This window comes from Cricetulus griseus, assembly GCF_003668045.3.
Source record: "Cricetulus griseus strain 17A/GY chromosome 1 unlocalized genomic scaffold, alternate assembly CriGri-PICRH-1.0 chr1_0, whole genome shotgun sequence".
NCBI lineage: Eukaryota > Metazoa > Chordata > Mammalia > Rodentia > Cricetidae > Cricetulus > Cricetulus griseus.
Window position 1 is genome coordinate 47,630,394 of NW_023276806.1, and position 15,158 is coordinate 47,645,551.

The 15,158-nt window shown below is 40.1% G+C and overlaps 1 protein-coding gene across 2 annotated transcripts in view; it reads right to left on the reverse strand.

Moving 5' to 3' along the window:
• Nucleotides 1-15,158, reverse strand: part of Vav3 (vav guanine nucleotide exchange factor 3) — a 330,956-nt gene that overhangs the window by 151,315 nt on the left and 164,483 nt on the right. For both annotated transcript variants that reach the window (XM_027395541.2, XM_035451854.1), the window contains exons 11-15: nucleotides 13,181-13,249; nucleotides 11,303-11,389; nucleotides 6,386-6,471; nucleotides 4,739-4,871; nucleotides 3,959-4,068 (exon numbers count right to left, since the gene is read on the reverse strand). In XM_027395541.2, the coding sequence (XP_027251342.1) occupies nucleotides 3,959-4,068; nucleotides 4,739-4,871; nucleotides 6,386-6,471; nucleotides 11,303-11,389; nucleotides 13,181-13,249 (485 nt within the window). The remainder of the gene's footprint in view (nucleotides 1-3,958; nucleotides 4,069-4,738; nucleotides 4,872-6,385; nucleotides 6,472-11,302; nucleotides 11,390-13,180; nucleotides 13,250-15,158) is intronic.

Here is a 15,158-nt window from a genome sequence, read left to right on the forward strand (position 1 = left end):
TGATTTGAGCTAATGGACAAAATGGAAAAAATGTGACCCCTGAGCAAAATCTTAAGCATCAGGATTTATCCAGATTGTTCTGTTTCATGAAGAACATGGTAAGACCTGTCTTAGAAAGCTGGTAGCATGGTTATCGGGGCTTCCTGGTATAACTTGCTTCTAAAAAATTCGGGGGAAGTTAGATAATAAGGTAGCCTGGTACCTTAATGAAATCCTGGTTTTATTTTTGCCCTACATGTTATAACTTTTGCTTACAGACACCCTCAGGTTCAACTCCCAGTAATTTTGCAGAAATTCTCCTAAGCAGTCAACAGAACTCCAAAATACAAATATGACTCCCACTCAAATTTCATTATATTGCTAGGGTGCTTTAAAAGTATTCAAGGGTGTAGAAAGCCAAGTTCCCTGAAGGTGCAGAAGCTACCTTGAGTGCAGAGGAGCAAGTGAAACTCTACCTACACACCTGTTACCTTATAAAGCTGTGACTGCTAGCCGCCTGTATCCAAAATGCCACCCCACCACCACCCCACTCAAATCTTACATGGCAAGGAAACCTTGATTCAAACTGAGACACAAACCCACTCAGATCTGGAATGATAATCCCTGACATGTGTAGTCATGTGGCCAAGTTCTGGCTTGATTTAGGAGGTGTGAGGAAGACATGAGGGAGCAGAAAGGTTGAGTTGGGGGAAGAACAGAAGAAAACAAGAAAGGAGACACCATAATATAGGGAGACATTTTAGGTTTACAAAGAAATCAGGCACTCAGGAAATGTCTGGAGATCTACAAAAATGATACCAGTTAACAATATAAGCAACAGAAGAGGGGCTACCTTAAATGCCCTCCACTGGTAATGAGATTGATGACTGACTTATATACTATCCTATACCCTTCATCCAGCAGCTGGTGGAAGTAAAAGCAGACACCCACAACTAATCACTGAACTGAAGTGAACTGAACAGAAATTCAGTTGCAGAGAAGAACGAGTGATGAGCAAAGGGGTCCAGACAAGGCTGGTGAAACCCACAGAAAGAGCTGACCTGAACAAGGGGGAGCTCTTGGTCCCCAGACTGATAGCTGGGATACCAGCATGGGATTGATCCAGACCCCAGGAATGTGGGTTTCAGTGAGGATACCTCGGAAATCTACGGGACCTCCTGTAGTAGTTCAGTACTTATCCCTAGCATAGGTGTGAACTTTGGGAGCCCATTCCACATAGAGGGATACTCCCTGAGCCAAGACACACAGGGGTGGGCATAGGCCCTATACCAAAGGATATGATAGACTCTGATGACCCCCCTATGGAAGGCTTCACCTCTCTGGGGAGCAGAAAGGATAAGTGATAGGTAGGGTTTTAGTTGGAGAGGGGTGGTAGGGAAGGAGGGGAGGATGAGGGAACTGGGATTAACATGTGAAACAATCTTGTTTCTAATTGAAATAAAAAATCTGAAAAAAAAAGAAAAGCACATGTTGTTAAAGGCTCATTAAAAGTGGGAGATCACCTTCTGCCACCTACCATGTATGTTTTACAGCTAGAATTCCAGTAGCTTTAAAGTTACCAACACAGAAGACAGAAGACAAATTCGGGAAAAAAGCAGAAGAGAACATAAACCTGAAAGACAGCTGATCCTTGGACAGTCACTCTGCCAACTGCAGATTCCTTTACATGAGAGAGGGTAAGCATTTACTTCATCACTTATCTTGTAGTAATGTGAACTATTCAACTTTTAAAAAAATGAACAAAATGGTCACTGATATGTCTCTCATGCAGTCCTAGGAGCCAGCCTCCTCTGAGACAAGACATTTAGCTGCCCTCCCCTGGAGAAACTCCTTCACTTAGACAAAGACTCTACAGCCCAAGAAAAACATCAGAAAAGTCTAGTCTTACATCTTTCCACAAGACTGAAAGCTTGAGGTATACTCTGCCTCTAGATCACTCACTATCCCCCGCATTCTATTGTTCTGATTTCAACAATGCAACTCCAGGTGTCTCACTGAAGGGAGCACACGGTATATGAGGTTGACCATTCAGGATCACAGACTGGACCAATATTGCCCACTTACCACCTGTGCCCAATGTAAATGGAGCTCATAATGAAGGAACTATGTAAGGCAACATTTAATACCTTGATCTTTTGTACTTAACTATTATAATCAATGACCAAGTATAAGAACTATACTACTATATCAGAAAATGTTACCTTTGTGCTCATAAGCATATTAGAATCTTAAACATAAAATACTACTTACTACTAGCAGCAGTAATAATAGATATCACCCTTTGATCAATAAACAACATATGGCTTACATTGCACCTTCTGGCTGGTACTTTGCTAGGATCGTATTTACAAGTCACCAAACATCAGTGTCCCCATTTTACAGATGCAGGGACTGAGGCTTTCAGAGGACCAAGGACTTAGTGAAGACTGTGGCCAGCTACAGCTGTGAGCATAGCAGAACTCAGACTTGTTTTAAGCTTATTTAAAAAACACCTATGCAATCCTGTCTTTCAAAATATAAGAGAGTCTTGGGCCAGCAAGATGGCTCAGCCAGTAAACGTTCTTCATCCCAAAGTGGATGACTTGAGTGCCATATCCAGAGTCCACGTGGTAAAAGGACAAAATCTGCTCCTGGAAATCTTCTCCCTTACCTCCACAGACATGCTGTGCAGTGCATGCATGTGCACACTGTACGCTCGAAAGCTCGTGTGCTCGCGCGTGCTCGCAGGCACACACACACACTCACCCACCCACACACACGTGCAAAATAAGAAAACATAAAATATTTTTCTTCAGAACTTCTATAACCATCCTAATTCCACCTCAAATTTTGTATTAACACAAGCATTTCTTAAAATTTCAACAAGCCATAAAAACCTGATAGAATTGGTCAACTCCATGGTGAGCAAACCAGAACACAATGAGACAAACCTCCAAAGTGTTCTCTTTTAATTCCACTCTTATTTTAACAGTTTCTTTTTAGGGCAACCAATGTGTTTCCACTATATGGGTCATTATGCACATTCTTAGTTTATAAACATCGAAATTACAAAGAAACACCTAACAGCATGTTCTCAGCAGTTACAGCTCGGTGTGCATTTCTTTTGAACCAGGCCTGGGTATTTTCACCTCTTTGTTGAGCAGTGTCGTTAAGAAAGGGAAAGAACATTGAAAGAAACCCAGTCCCAAAGCATTCACTGGATATACCTGAAACTCAACAAGGATTCAAACAATGAGTTTGAAACATAAGGAAGACATCAGTCTTTATATTCAAAGCAAAGGATGTGCACACATGTGCATATGTGTGGGTTTTCTATTTAATTTAATATATGTTAAAACATAGTAATTATGGGAAAATTTTGTCCTTTTAATTAAATTTCTTGAGGGGCTAAAAGGTAGACTGAAAACACTCCCAGGAGAAGAGTTAAAGGGAAGGTTTGAGCTCCCTCTTTCTTCCTTTTGAAGAAATTCACGAACATTGCTGTCCTAGGAGACCAGCTGACCAGCTAGTATGCCAGGACCCATGCTCAGAGCCTCTGCATTCATGTTAGCAGCCACTAGCAGAGAACAGCTGCTGTGACTCACCAGTGATTTAAATAGTAGACACAACGAGTTCTTAAAAGTAGAAATGGAGGCTGGAAAGATGGCTCACTATGGAGAGCACTTGCCAGCTAAGCATAATGCCCAAGTGTGAGTCCTTAGCACCCAAGGGAAGCTGGGCAGGGGCACCAGCCGGCCTTTAATCTCAGAGCTTGAGAGGCAGAGAGAGGGGATCCCAGAGGCAAGGTGGCCAGCAGGTCTAGCCAAATCAGTGATTCCTGGATCTAGCCGAGACTCCGACTCAGTACATAAGAGGCAGACACCAAAAGAGATTACCCCAGTCCCCCCTCACACCAACTACATGCTTGTACAAGTGCACACCATAGACACAAATAAATTTTTAAAGTAAAAATACTCACAAAGCCATTTCAAACTGTTCCAGCCATTTTTTCTTTAAATCTTTTGTTTTGCAATAAAATTCTAACCCATTTTGTCCTTGGGTGTGGATGAGGTAGAAGCCATAAGACCACTGTGAAAAATGAATATTTTTCAAGTTAATAACTATCATTTGTTAAAAAAATTCCAAATTTATTGGAGTACCTAACCCTCCACACAAAATCTTATAAATCTGCCAACATGAATACTAACTGTAACCAACTTCATATTGATGAGAAAATCATTGTTACCATACTGATCTTAGGAATTAAAAATGATTGGATCAACTTTGCCATGATCCAATCATAGCTCACAGGAGCCTGAACCCAATCAATCTCTGAAAACTAAATGCCTGAACCAGTAAGCATTGGTAAGATGAACTAGCATTCATCTGACTCCAGATCTGCAGGCTCTGTATCCAGATACTCCACAACTGCAAAAGACAACAACAGTAGCGGCATCTGTACTAAACCTATGCAGAATTCTCCGCTTGCCGTTACTGCTAAACAATGTGGTCCAACAGTTGCTTTACGGGCATTTAGCTATTGTCTTAGGTATCGGAAAAAACCTAGAGATGTTTTTAAATACATAGAAAGACATGCATGGGTTATTTGCAGACACTAAGCCATTTTGTATAAATGTCCTGAGAATCTGCACATTTAGGCAGGGGCCATGGAGGGGGTGGTCTAGATACTAAGGGATGGCTACATTTGAATTTTCAAAGATCTACATAAATTACTGATAGTAACATCCCAGAAGGTCACCTTTTTATTTTCTTTGTCAGTGGTGGGATTGTTGGCTATCTTGTAATGCTGCAGGTCTATTATTTCCTTCATCTCATAGTTATCCCCTTTCCTTTTACACACAATCACTGCCAAATCGAATAAGAAGATATGCCTGTAAAAGAGAGACAGGGTGGTTGACTGACAGAAATGGTTTGGGAGCTTATGTATTTTTTTTCCTGGAGGGATATGATTACACCAACCAAGCATTCTTCTCTTGCATTAAGGACAACAGGAAGACCCGCACAAGGAACGCAACAAGGAATGCAGGCTCACAGATGTGTAACAGGCCTCCAACGAACCGATGGAGAAATGGTGCCACTCCACCCCAACTCCCTTCATTTTAACAAAAAGAAAGGGAGGAATCATAAGAAAAGCAATACATATACTGCAGTTATTAAAAATACTCATTGAGATAGGCCATAAAGCTACTCATGGAATAACTGGTTTCTTCGTATTTAAAAGCTACAATCTTAAAAAAAAATATTCATAATCAGGACAGTAGATCTTCTACTACTGTAAAAACAACTGATCAAAGCCCTTAAAACTATTCATCTACAGACAAGGCATAAAAGAAATTCCCAGGGCCCCCACTCAGGTGGGAACTGCTGTCCTCCTCAATGAGCAAATCCATGCTGGGGATGTGTGTGGATTGCCAGAGGTCACAGTGATGCTCTGGTACAGAGTAAGATCACACCCAGGCTAACTTTAGAGCCTGTGCTTTCACTCCTTTTGTTGAGTGTCACAATTTAATGGGTCACCTTAGGCACAGCTTGGGTGTAAGAGAAAACTGCAAAAACCGGAAAGTGATGGTTAAGTTTCTGTGTTAATATTTTTTTCTCCCCCCCCCCCCCCCGACTTTAATAAAAGCAATGTTAATTAGGGAAGGAAATGAAACTTCTAACCTCATCATCCAGCCACAATGTATTGGTGCTTTTTAAAACTCTCAGTGATTAACAGGCATATTCTTAGCCAATGATTGTGACAATGACACATTCACGGTGCTCAAACACTTTCCTCATCCTCAAAGTTAGAAGTGTGGCTCCTGAGAGCTACCTGTGGAATCAGGCTATCAAGGTAGAAGCAAGAGCTGATGCTGCCCCCTGCTGGCAGACTCTCTCTTCTGCACGGTTCCAGGAAACCCACCACAAAACCATCAGTCTTGACTGTCATGTATCATAGTGGAGAGTTATTGAGGATATTCAAGGACTCTGCCAAAAAATTTCCCTAAATAAAAATATAACTAGGTAGTCCCCAATCGACCTTCTTTCTTAGGATGCTTTTCATTATTTTCAGTTAATTTTTAAATGAGTCTCTTTTTTTTATTTAAAGGTAACCATGGCTTTGTCGCAATTGTCTGGTGGCAATTCATAATTGGAAGGCATATTTTCACCTGTCTTATTTTCACAGGTTTTCATTTAACCCCTAAAAACTTAGGTAAATCAAGGGTCAAGACTAGAAAGTGAGGTAAGCCATAAAGCATACATTAGAAAATGCAAGGGACCACTGGCTGGCCTGTCCCCTTGCTTGCCCACCCCCACCCTATTCTAGAATAACTGACTTAAGGTACAACCATTCTTGTGACAGCAACTGCTAATTTGAAAGTGCACTGTGCTCTCCTCTTCTCACCTTTCTTGTTTTGTATGCTTGTCCAGGGTGGTTATTCGGATTTCACCATCTCCCTGTGGTCGCCCAAAGAGCAAAACTGGTTGGTTCTAAAACATAAATATACTTGTAAATAAATATAAAATGTGTGTCTGACCTTTTCACAATCACATACAAACAGAAGTAAACATTAATACAGACATGTTCCTGGACAAATACCCCATTATAGATAAAAATTGATATCATTTTATTTGTTTTTAACACATTTACTCTAAAGTGCACAAAACTTTGATACAAGGTACACTAAAAAAAAAAAAAAATCAATCTGTCCTTTGTAATTACAGCAGGCATTGAAAGAGAAGTTCCCAGAGCTGGATCTCACCCTCTTGGGGCCTAGTTGTCACGGTACCAGAAGGTACCATCCAAGCTTCCCAAAGAAGGAAGCAACCAGTAGTCCTACCCCTCTATGATGCCTATAAACCACACCAATGACCAACGTGACACAATAACCATAGGGTTACACATAACTTGTCAGTAAGCTCTGTAAGGATTTAAGACGCTCAATAAGAGAAAATTTATGCCTATTACTGGAAACCTGTCCAGCTATCTAGGGTTAGTGAAGTCAGGGATCTTGGAGGAGAACCTATGACCATCATTTGCTAAACCAGCATAATCCCTAAGTAGTTATTCTTATACTCTCAGATAAGTGTAGGTCCCACCACTCACCAAGGAAACTTTCTTTGTGGCAGAGAGAAACCATTACAAAAAAGCACAATTAATTATAAAACAAAGTTGTGAGCCCAGTCCCAATTGTTATATCTGTAACACAACTCCTGTACCTTAGACTCAGGGACCATTGCAGAAGAAGAGGCAGAAAAATTGAAAAGTCAGAGGAACAGCAAGTTTTCTATGAGACTGTGTTTCCTAAAATACCAGAGAAGCTATACCCATGGATTGTCCCCAGCAAGACTTCCTAAACATGAGTTAAACAAAGACAAACTGACCTGCAAATGAGGAAGGGGAAAGCTCACAAGGAGTCAAAGCTAGACAAAAGACTACAGACAACTAAGAAATGCTGAGAATGACAGAATAGTCTTCCCCCAGTTGAGAGCAGGCACATCAATTGGTTATCCAGTGTCAACTCCGAAAATAGATGCATATAAGTAGCATTATAGAAACTAAGCAGGTTGTGTTTTATACAACAATTAGAGAAAAAGAGGCTATGAATTTGAAAGAGAACAAGATGGGGGGTAAACTTGGAAGTGTTTGGGGGAACTAAAGGGAAGAGAAAATGATGTGTGTAATTACATTATAATCTCAACAAATTAAAATATTACTTGACAGGGGAAGTTAGACCCCAAAACAGAAAAATTACTGGAGTGATTTTAACTAGAGGAAGATTTTAGTAACTAATATTTGTCACACATTCATGGTGAAGTGACACAGCCTCTATTTACATAGAACATACCACCCACAGAGAAACAAATATTTTACAGAAGTATGTAACTGCCAATACATAATTGTCCCCAAAGCAGAGTATAGGAAGGGGAGATAATTTCACCCATGAATTTAGGAATAGTTTCCTTGAGTTAAGAGTTCCAGGATGGAAAAACTCTGATGTAATAGTTAAACAAGAAATTTCCACAAAGGCAGAGACATCAAATAATTTTAAATTATCAGTAGATACTTACAGTACTTGTTAAGAGAAGAGAACTGACTGAAGATTATCAATGACACCTTGAAATTTCATTTTAATAAAAGATATAAATGTGATTTCAAGAAAATGATAAAACAATAAATGTTTGCTGTCAAAAGCCCATTGTTATACTCTTAAATAAACAGAATACAAACTTCATCTTAAAATTCATATAGGGGCCAGGCAGTGGTGGCACATGCCTTTAATCTCAGCACTCAGGAGGCAGAGGCAGAGGAAGAGGCAGGTGGATCTCTGTGAGTTTGAGACCAGCCTGGTCTACAAGAGCTAGTTCCAGGACAGCCTCCAAAGCAACAGAGAAATCCTGTTTCTAGAGAAGAGAGAGAGAGAGAGAGAGAGAGAGAGAGAGAGAGAGAGAGAGAGAGAGAGAGAAGAAAGAAGAGAAAGAGAAAGAAAGAAAGAAAGAAAGAAAGAAAGAAAGAAAGAAAGAAAGAAAGAAAGAAAGAAAGAAAATTCATATAGGGAGCTGGGTGGTGGTAGCTCACACCTTCAATACTGGCACTTGGAAGGTAGAGGCAGGGGATTTGTGTGAGTTAGAGGCCAGCCTGGTGAGTTCCAAGACATCTGTTACACAGAGAAACCCTGTCAAAAAAACAAAATTATATTGTAACCTCAAGGACTCTTGGGTAACCAAATGAACCTTGAAAAAAATGACAAAGTTGGATATTTCATACTCCCTGACTTCAAAACTTATTATAAAGCTAGAATAGTTAAAACAGTACAGAACTAGCATAAAGACCAACAGATCAATACGCCAGTGGAATAGTAGTGATCCCAGAAATAAGACTCACATATTAGCCACAATTGTTTTCAGAAAATGCCAAGAACATTCAATGGGAGAAAACAAAGTTCCTGAACAAATGATGCTAAGGCAACTGTACATCTACAAGAAAAAAAAGAATAAAGTTGGACTTTAGCTTTCTACTGTATCTAAAAATAACTACCTAGAGCAAAGATCTACACATAAGAGCTAACACTATTTAAAGCTTTACAAGAAAATAGAGAAAAAGCTTCACAGAATTAAATTTAGAAACGAGTTCTTGAATGTGACATTAGAAGTATAAGCAAGAAAGAAAAGGTGGGCAAACTAGAACTTATGGCACCACCAATGCTATCTGTAGAAAAAAGTCTTGACAAGTACCTGTGTGATGACGTGCATCCGCGCACACCCACACCCACACACCACAAAACTCAAAAGTAGCCAAGGTATTCAAAGGAACATTTCTTCCAAACATGTCCAGTGAATACACAAAACAGTGTTCCACACTTTTAATCATTAGGAAGATGCAATCAAAACCAGAATCAGACACGATTTCACATCCATTTGGATATATATTTTTCACGTGTGCTTAGAAAACTTTAAAAAAAAATAAAGACCTGAAAATTAGCATTTGTCAAGTTCATGGAGAAGCTGGAATCCATTTATATTGCTAGTAACAATGCAAACTGGGGCAGCTGCTATCAAAAATGGAATGGATATTACTCAAAATTTAATCACATTATTACCATACAGTTCAGAAATCCCACTATATAACTGAAAGAAATGAAAGCTGGAACTCAGACAGACATTGCATACCCACACACAACAGCATTATTTATGATCCTTCAAAGGGAAGCAACCAAATGTTCTCTGGATAAAAAGATAAAATGTGGAATATTCACATACAATGATACATCAGACAGCCTTAAGTAGCCAAAACTCACACTCTACAACATGAATGAAAGCTTGTGTCATAAGGCTGAATAAAAGAATCTGGTTCCAAGAACACCAATACCATATAGTTCTATATATCAGAGGCAACAGAGGTGCTGAGTTCATAGACAGAAAGAATGATGCCAGGGACTTCAGAGATAACAGAGTGGGGCGTCTGTGCTCAATGAACATGGTTTCACAGAATTAAAAGAGTTCTGGAGTTGGATGGAAACAATAGGTATACAAGATTGTAAATGTACTTAATGTCAAATCTACACATAAATGTTTATGATGGTCAATTTAAGGTCAGTCATATTATTGCATTGCTAATGCTACATCGCTATCAGGAACTACACTGTGAATTCTAGAGATGGGATGATGATAGGAGGTTAGGGAATGGAATTCCCTTTAGGTTAGACCTTCAAGAAATGTGATAGACCATAATGGGGGAAAATACTCTAGGCTCTAAATAGAATATGTTCAAAGGTAGAACCATTAAAGACATATATTAAACACAGCATAATCCCCATGATGTAAAATATGTGGGCAGTTGTTCACCGAATGAGTTTAGCAAATGATTTAAGTTCAGATCATTACATGCTTTTAAGTGGGTGAAAGTTGATGACAACAGGAAAGTTTTGGCAAGTTTGGGAAAGAAGGTAAACAGGAAAACAGCTGCTTAAAACATAAATATATAAAGAGATTGTTAGGGGCTACAGGGATTGTCAAGGAAGCAGGTGATGGCAGTATGAAATGGCAAGGCGGCTGTACATGGGAAAAGAAAGGACTGTGCAGAGGTATTCAGAACACGGCAGTGAAATCACTTTGCCAAAAATATCTCAAAGCCATTCTTCTAGGCACTTCCCTCCGGTAAATCCAGCCCTCCATTCTCTGTGGAAACCATTTCAATAGCAACCTAGCTTCCTCCTTAAAGGGACTTCTTGAAATATAAAGAAGACTGGAACACTCCACTCTAGGACAGATGGAAACTGTCCTAGATTTCCATCCAGTCACAATGAAGTGCTAACAGGGTAAGGGATGCTATTCCTCATCCCCTGTGACCTCAAAGCTCATCACCTTCTGTTCTCACCACTTCTAGCCACCCTTGCCTCTCAGCTTCCTGACACACCAAGTGCTTCTTAGCCGCCTCTGGTCTTTTCACTTGTTAAGGCATGCCTGGACGACTAACACAATGTATCTTCTTCTAGTTTCTCATTCTTTGGACCCAGTTAAAATGACAAGCAACTTGAAAAGACTTTTTCTAGCCATATCACCTAAACTCCAACTCTGGGACTCCTGAGAGAAGAGGCAGTGAGAGACAAAGGGAGAGAGGCAAGCAACAGGGGTACCTGGACAACGGTAAAGTCACAGGTGACATCACATGGAGGTGAAGGCCAAACAAATATGAGGGGAAAAAAAACCAATGTCTGATAACAGAAAGTTGAAGGTAAACCATCTTTTCCTCAACAACAGTTCTCAGAGTGCCCCAAGATTTGGGGATGAGGAGAAGCTGGAGGGGAGGATAATTACATACCAAATTTTCTATAGATAGCTGAAACTGCTTAATTTCACGAAGGGTCTCATTATCTCTTTTCACTTCATTCACATATTGTGCCAAGTCCTAAAGAATGGAGAGAAGGGTGCAGAAAGAATACACAGGAAGATTAGAGACACAAGCTGCTTTGAAAGGAAACCACATCATTAATTCCGTCAGTGATGAAAGTCACCACCGTAACTTCTCAATGACAATAAAATGAACACTCAGTCAATCAAGGCTGCACGTCTCAAAGCCAATTTTAAACTGTGGGGTATGCAGCTGGGAAGTCTAAAGAGTCATCCTTTACCACACCCCTGAGGAGAGCAAGGATGCTGCTGCCTTAAAAGACAAAAAAAAAAAAAATTAAAAAAAAGAAAAAAGAAGAAAGAAAGAAAAGGAAAAAAAGAAAGAAAGAAAGAAAGAAAAAATCTGCTGCAATGCAAAGCCAAGGAGGAAAGTAGGTCAGGAGAATTTAAATTCCAGGAGCATTAATGGCCGCCCTTGACAGTGGTGCTTCTTTCCCCGGGGTTAGATGAAGGGCAGAGCTGAAGGATTAGCAGCAAGGAAAAAGTAACAAAGTTACATGTGGCCCTAGCAAGACTGTCTTTTGAAACCAGTTAATGTCTTGTTAGTTCCTAAGAATGTTCAGTCAAGAAGGCTAGTTCAATTTCAGAGTTAATAAAGGAGAAACAAAGGAGAAGTGAAGAACAGAGCTGCACAAAAACAGGATAGTGAAAGAAACCTCAGCCATGCTTCTCCACCGGCCTTCACCTATTTTAAAATGGCTTTCTTTTTTTTTTTTTTTTTTTTTTTAATTTGTGAAAGCATTAGCTCATCCTCCCATACTGTAACTGGCTATTTTTATTTTGTGTGATCCACATTTTCAAGTTTTCTAAGCCTATTCTTTTTTTTTTTTTTTCTTTTTCTTTCTTTACCATCTTGAAAGCATCCACTAGGAACACAACTCTGCAAATAGCAAATCTCAACTATGGTGTCCACGGAAGCTTGGCTTTCTGTAGGACCCATCCATAAATGACTTCCTTAAGGACACAATATGTGTTGCTTTTCTGGCCACAACAAATGACCAAGTAAAGGTCACAACACCATGCTACAATCATCTAAACAGTACAGCCAGTGAGGACACTGGTCCAGAGCACTGTTAAATACTTAGATAATGCACTGTCACTTCCTTCCAAAAACAAGTACTTATTCTATTTCCTTAAAGCTCAGAGGCAAGTTGACTAAGAATACTGTGAAATTTGGTTCCCAAGACATTCCCTACAAGACCACAACACCCACTTTTATCTCCATGTGCGCCTTCTTGACTTTCAGGTTTAACTGGAACAAAAACCCTAAGTGAAACCCTTGTACAGCATCCACTATAGACAACCTGGCAGAGGATCTGTCTGAGAAAAAGAACCACGCCAGTGTTTCTAAAGTCACCTATGGCCCTCTTCTTATTCAAGCCAACAGTTACATAAGTAACAATGAGAAGACAGGAACAAAGCCACTATATAGAGTCATTCTTGGAGGCTATAAAAGTTAGCAAACTGCACAAAAGTAGTTTTACCAAACCTCTTGGTTTTATGGCTTTTCTTTTTTGTCTAGCACTTAAATTCATATAAGAATTCAGAGAAGCAACACAAATTAAGGCCAGTCTGGGTTACCAAGAAGTACCAGGAAGTTCCAATCTCAAAAACAAAAAGCCACCAATAATGCCATAGCAAATATCTATGTCAGTGAGTTACTTTGCTCTCCTCACCAATGACATGCATGAATGTTAGCCTATACACATATATACACTAGCAGTTTGAACCCCATTGTTTCTAGGCAGGAAGGTAAAACACAAACAAGTTTCAGCTGCAGCTGCCTCACCTTCATTGCATCCAGAGCCAATTTCAGGTTCGACTTCTCTGTAGGATCATGGGTGTGTTTAACCAGTTCCTGTTTGGAAGATACAAGTTAGCAATACTTTCCTTAAACTCAAAACTAACACTGAAGAAACAAACAAACAAACAAACAAAACCTTTTAAAGACACCAATATCGCCTTAAGCACTCAGCTGGGTGGTGGTGGCTCACGCCTTTAATCCCAGCACTCAGGAGGCAGAGGCAGGTGGATCTCTGTGAGTTTGAGGCCAGCCTGGTCTACAAAGTGAGTTCCAGGACAGCTAGGGCTGTTACACAGAGAAGCCCTGTCTCAAAAAACAAAAACAAAACAAACAAAAAAAACAAAAAACAAAAAAACACCACCAATATCACAAAGATACTCTCCACACTGATAATGTTGACTGATGCTTTCAGCTATACTCCACCCTCACCATTACACCCATCTGTTTCTTGGATGTAACGCAGGATGGCCTAGCCTCTAGATGAATGGACTTTCTATTCCCTCTCACACACCTCTCTAAGAATGTTGACTCTAATGCCACATCTCCATTCTGGGAACAAGAGGATGCTTTGTGCACTGTGCCGTTACTGTCTTACATTTCTGCATACTACACTTCTACATACTTTTCAGTCTCATAGTTTCCTTTCTCTTTAGAGAGTTGCTGTCTCTTACATGTCCACTCCTCTATTCTTCTTTTACATGTTCTCCAAATTTGATCACAGCCACTGTCGTGTCAGCTGTCACTCAGTGAGGCCACCACTCGAATCACACCTGATAGCAGACTCAAATGTACAACTAAAAAACAGTCCCAGAGACCCCCTAAGTCCAATAACTCCCAAACTTGCTCCATCCTTACATGGGATGAGGGGGCTACTGTTGGTGCTTGATCACATAGCAGCATTTTCATTGGTGTAATAACCGAAACCAAAACTTGAATGGTGTCCCAGGTTCTGCCGTCCCCTTTCCTTCCCTTTGTCTCGTTAATGTTAACTTTGATCCTGCCCTAAAGAGTATATTCCTGGCTGTCATCTAACATCAGTTCCTTGCTATTTTTTTGAACAGATTATTCTTAAGTGCTTCAAACTAGACTTTGGACCTAGGGTCTCTCCTTCCAATAATCTGTTCATGCCTCTTGACACCAAGCCGGTTTCTAAACTCTCAGGCCTATCTTGTCTCCAGCCTGCTTAGACTTCACTGAGTCCCCAAATATTTCTGTTGTTACCCAACACCTCCTAGCAGTCACTCCCTGCATCTGATTCTGCAAACTTCTCTTCATTCCTTTCTCTCAACTTCCACCCAGATAACCTCCTTTCTAACCTCACTAAGTAATCTATAGTTCTCAAAATGTATTCTTACTAATGCATAGGACATGGTGCTTTCTTTTCTTAGGAAGAGCCTCCCCTTATCCACCTGCCAAACTCATACTAGTCCTTCAAAGCCCAATTCACAAATCATCCCTCTAGGAAGACAGAAGACTTGAGGCCTCCACTGTGGTCCCCAGCGAGCTGAGGTGTAGTTGACTCCTGTTTCTCTTCTGTGCACCCAACACACTGTGTTATACTTCAGAAGTTGCACTGATTTTCTAAATGGTGAGAATTACTGGGATGGGTCCTGACACACAGTGCATTCCTAACACTGTTTGGCACACACTCACACAAAGCTACTCGAAATTCTCTAAGGGCCTCAACACTGGGACTGTTTCCTGTTATAAACAGGACCTATAGAAAGACAGAACTGCCAAATATAAAAACCCACCAAAATCCTGTTTTTATTCTCACTTTGTTAAACAAACTAGTAAATCATTCTCAGAGTTTCCAAAACCCCCCCCATATAATATTTTAAATTTTATAAATCAGTGTCATCAAATCAGCTAGCATCCAGAAGTGATTTCCTTGTGAAATCATGAAAGTGCAATAGAAAGGAGGAAAACCAAACTAATAACTACATTTTAAAACTAATTTCTA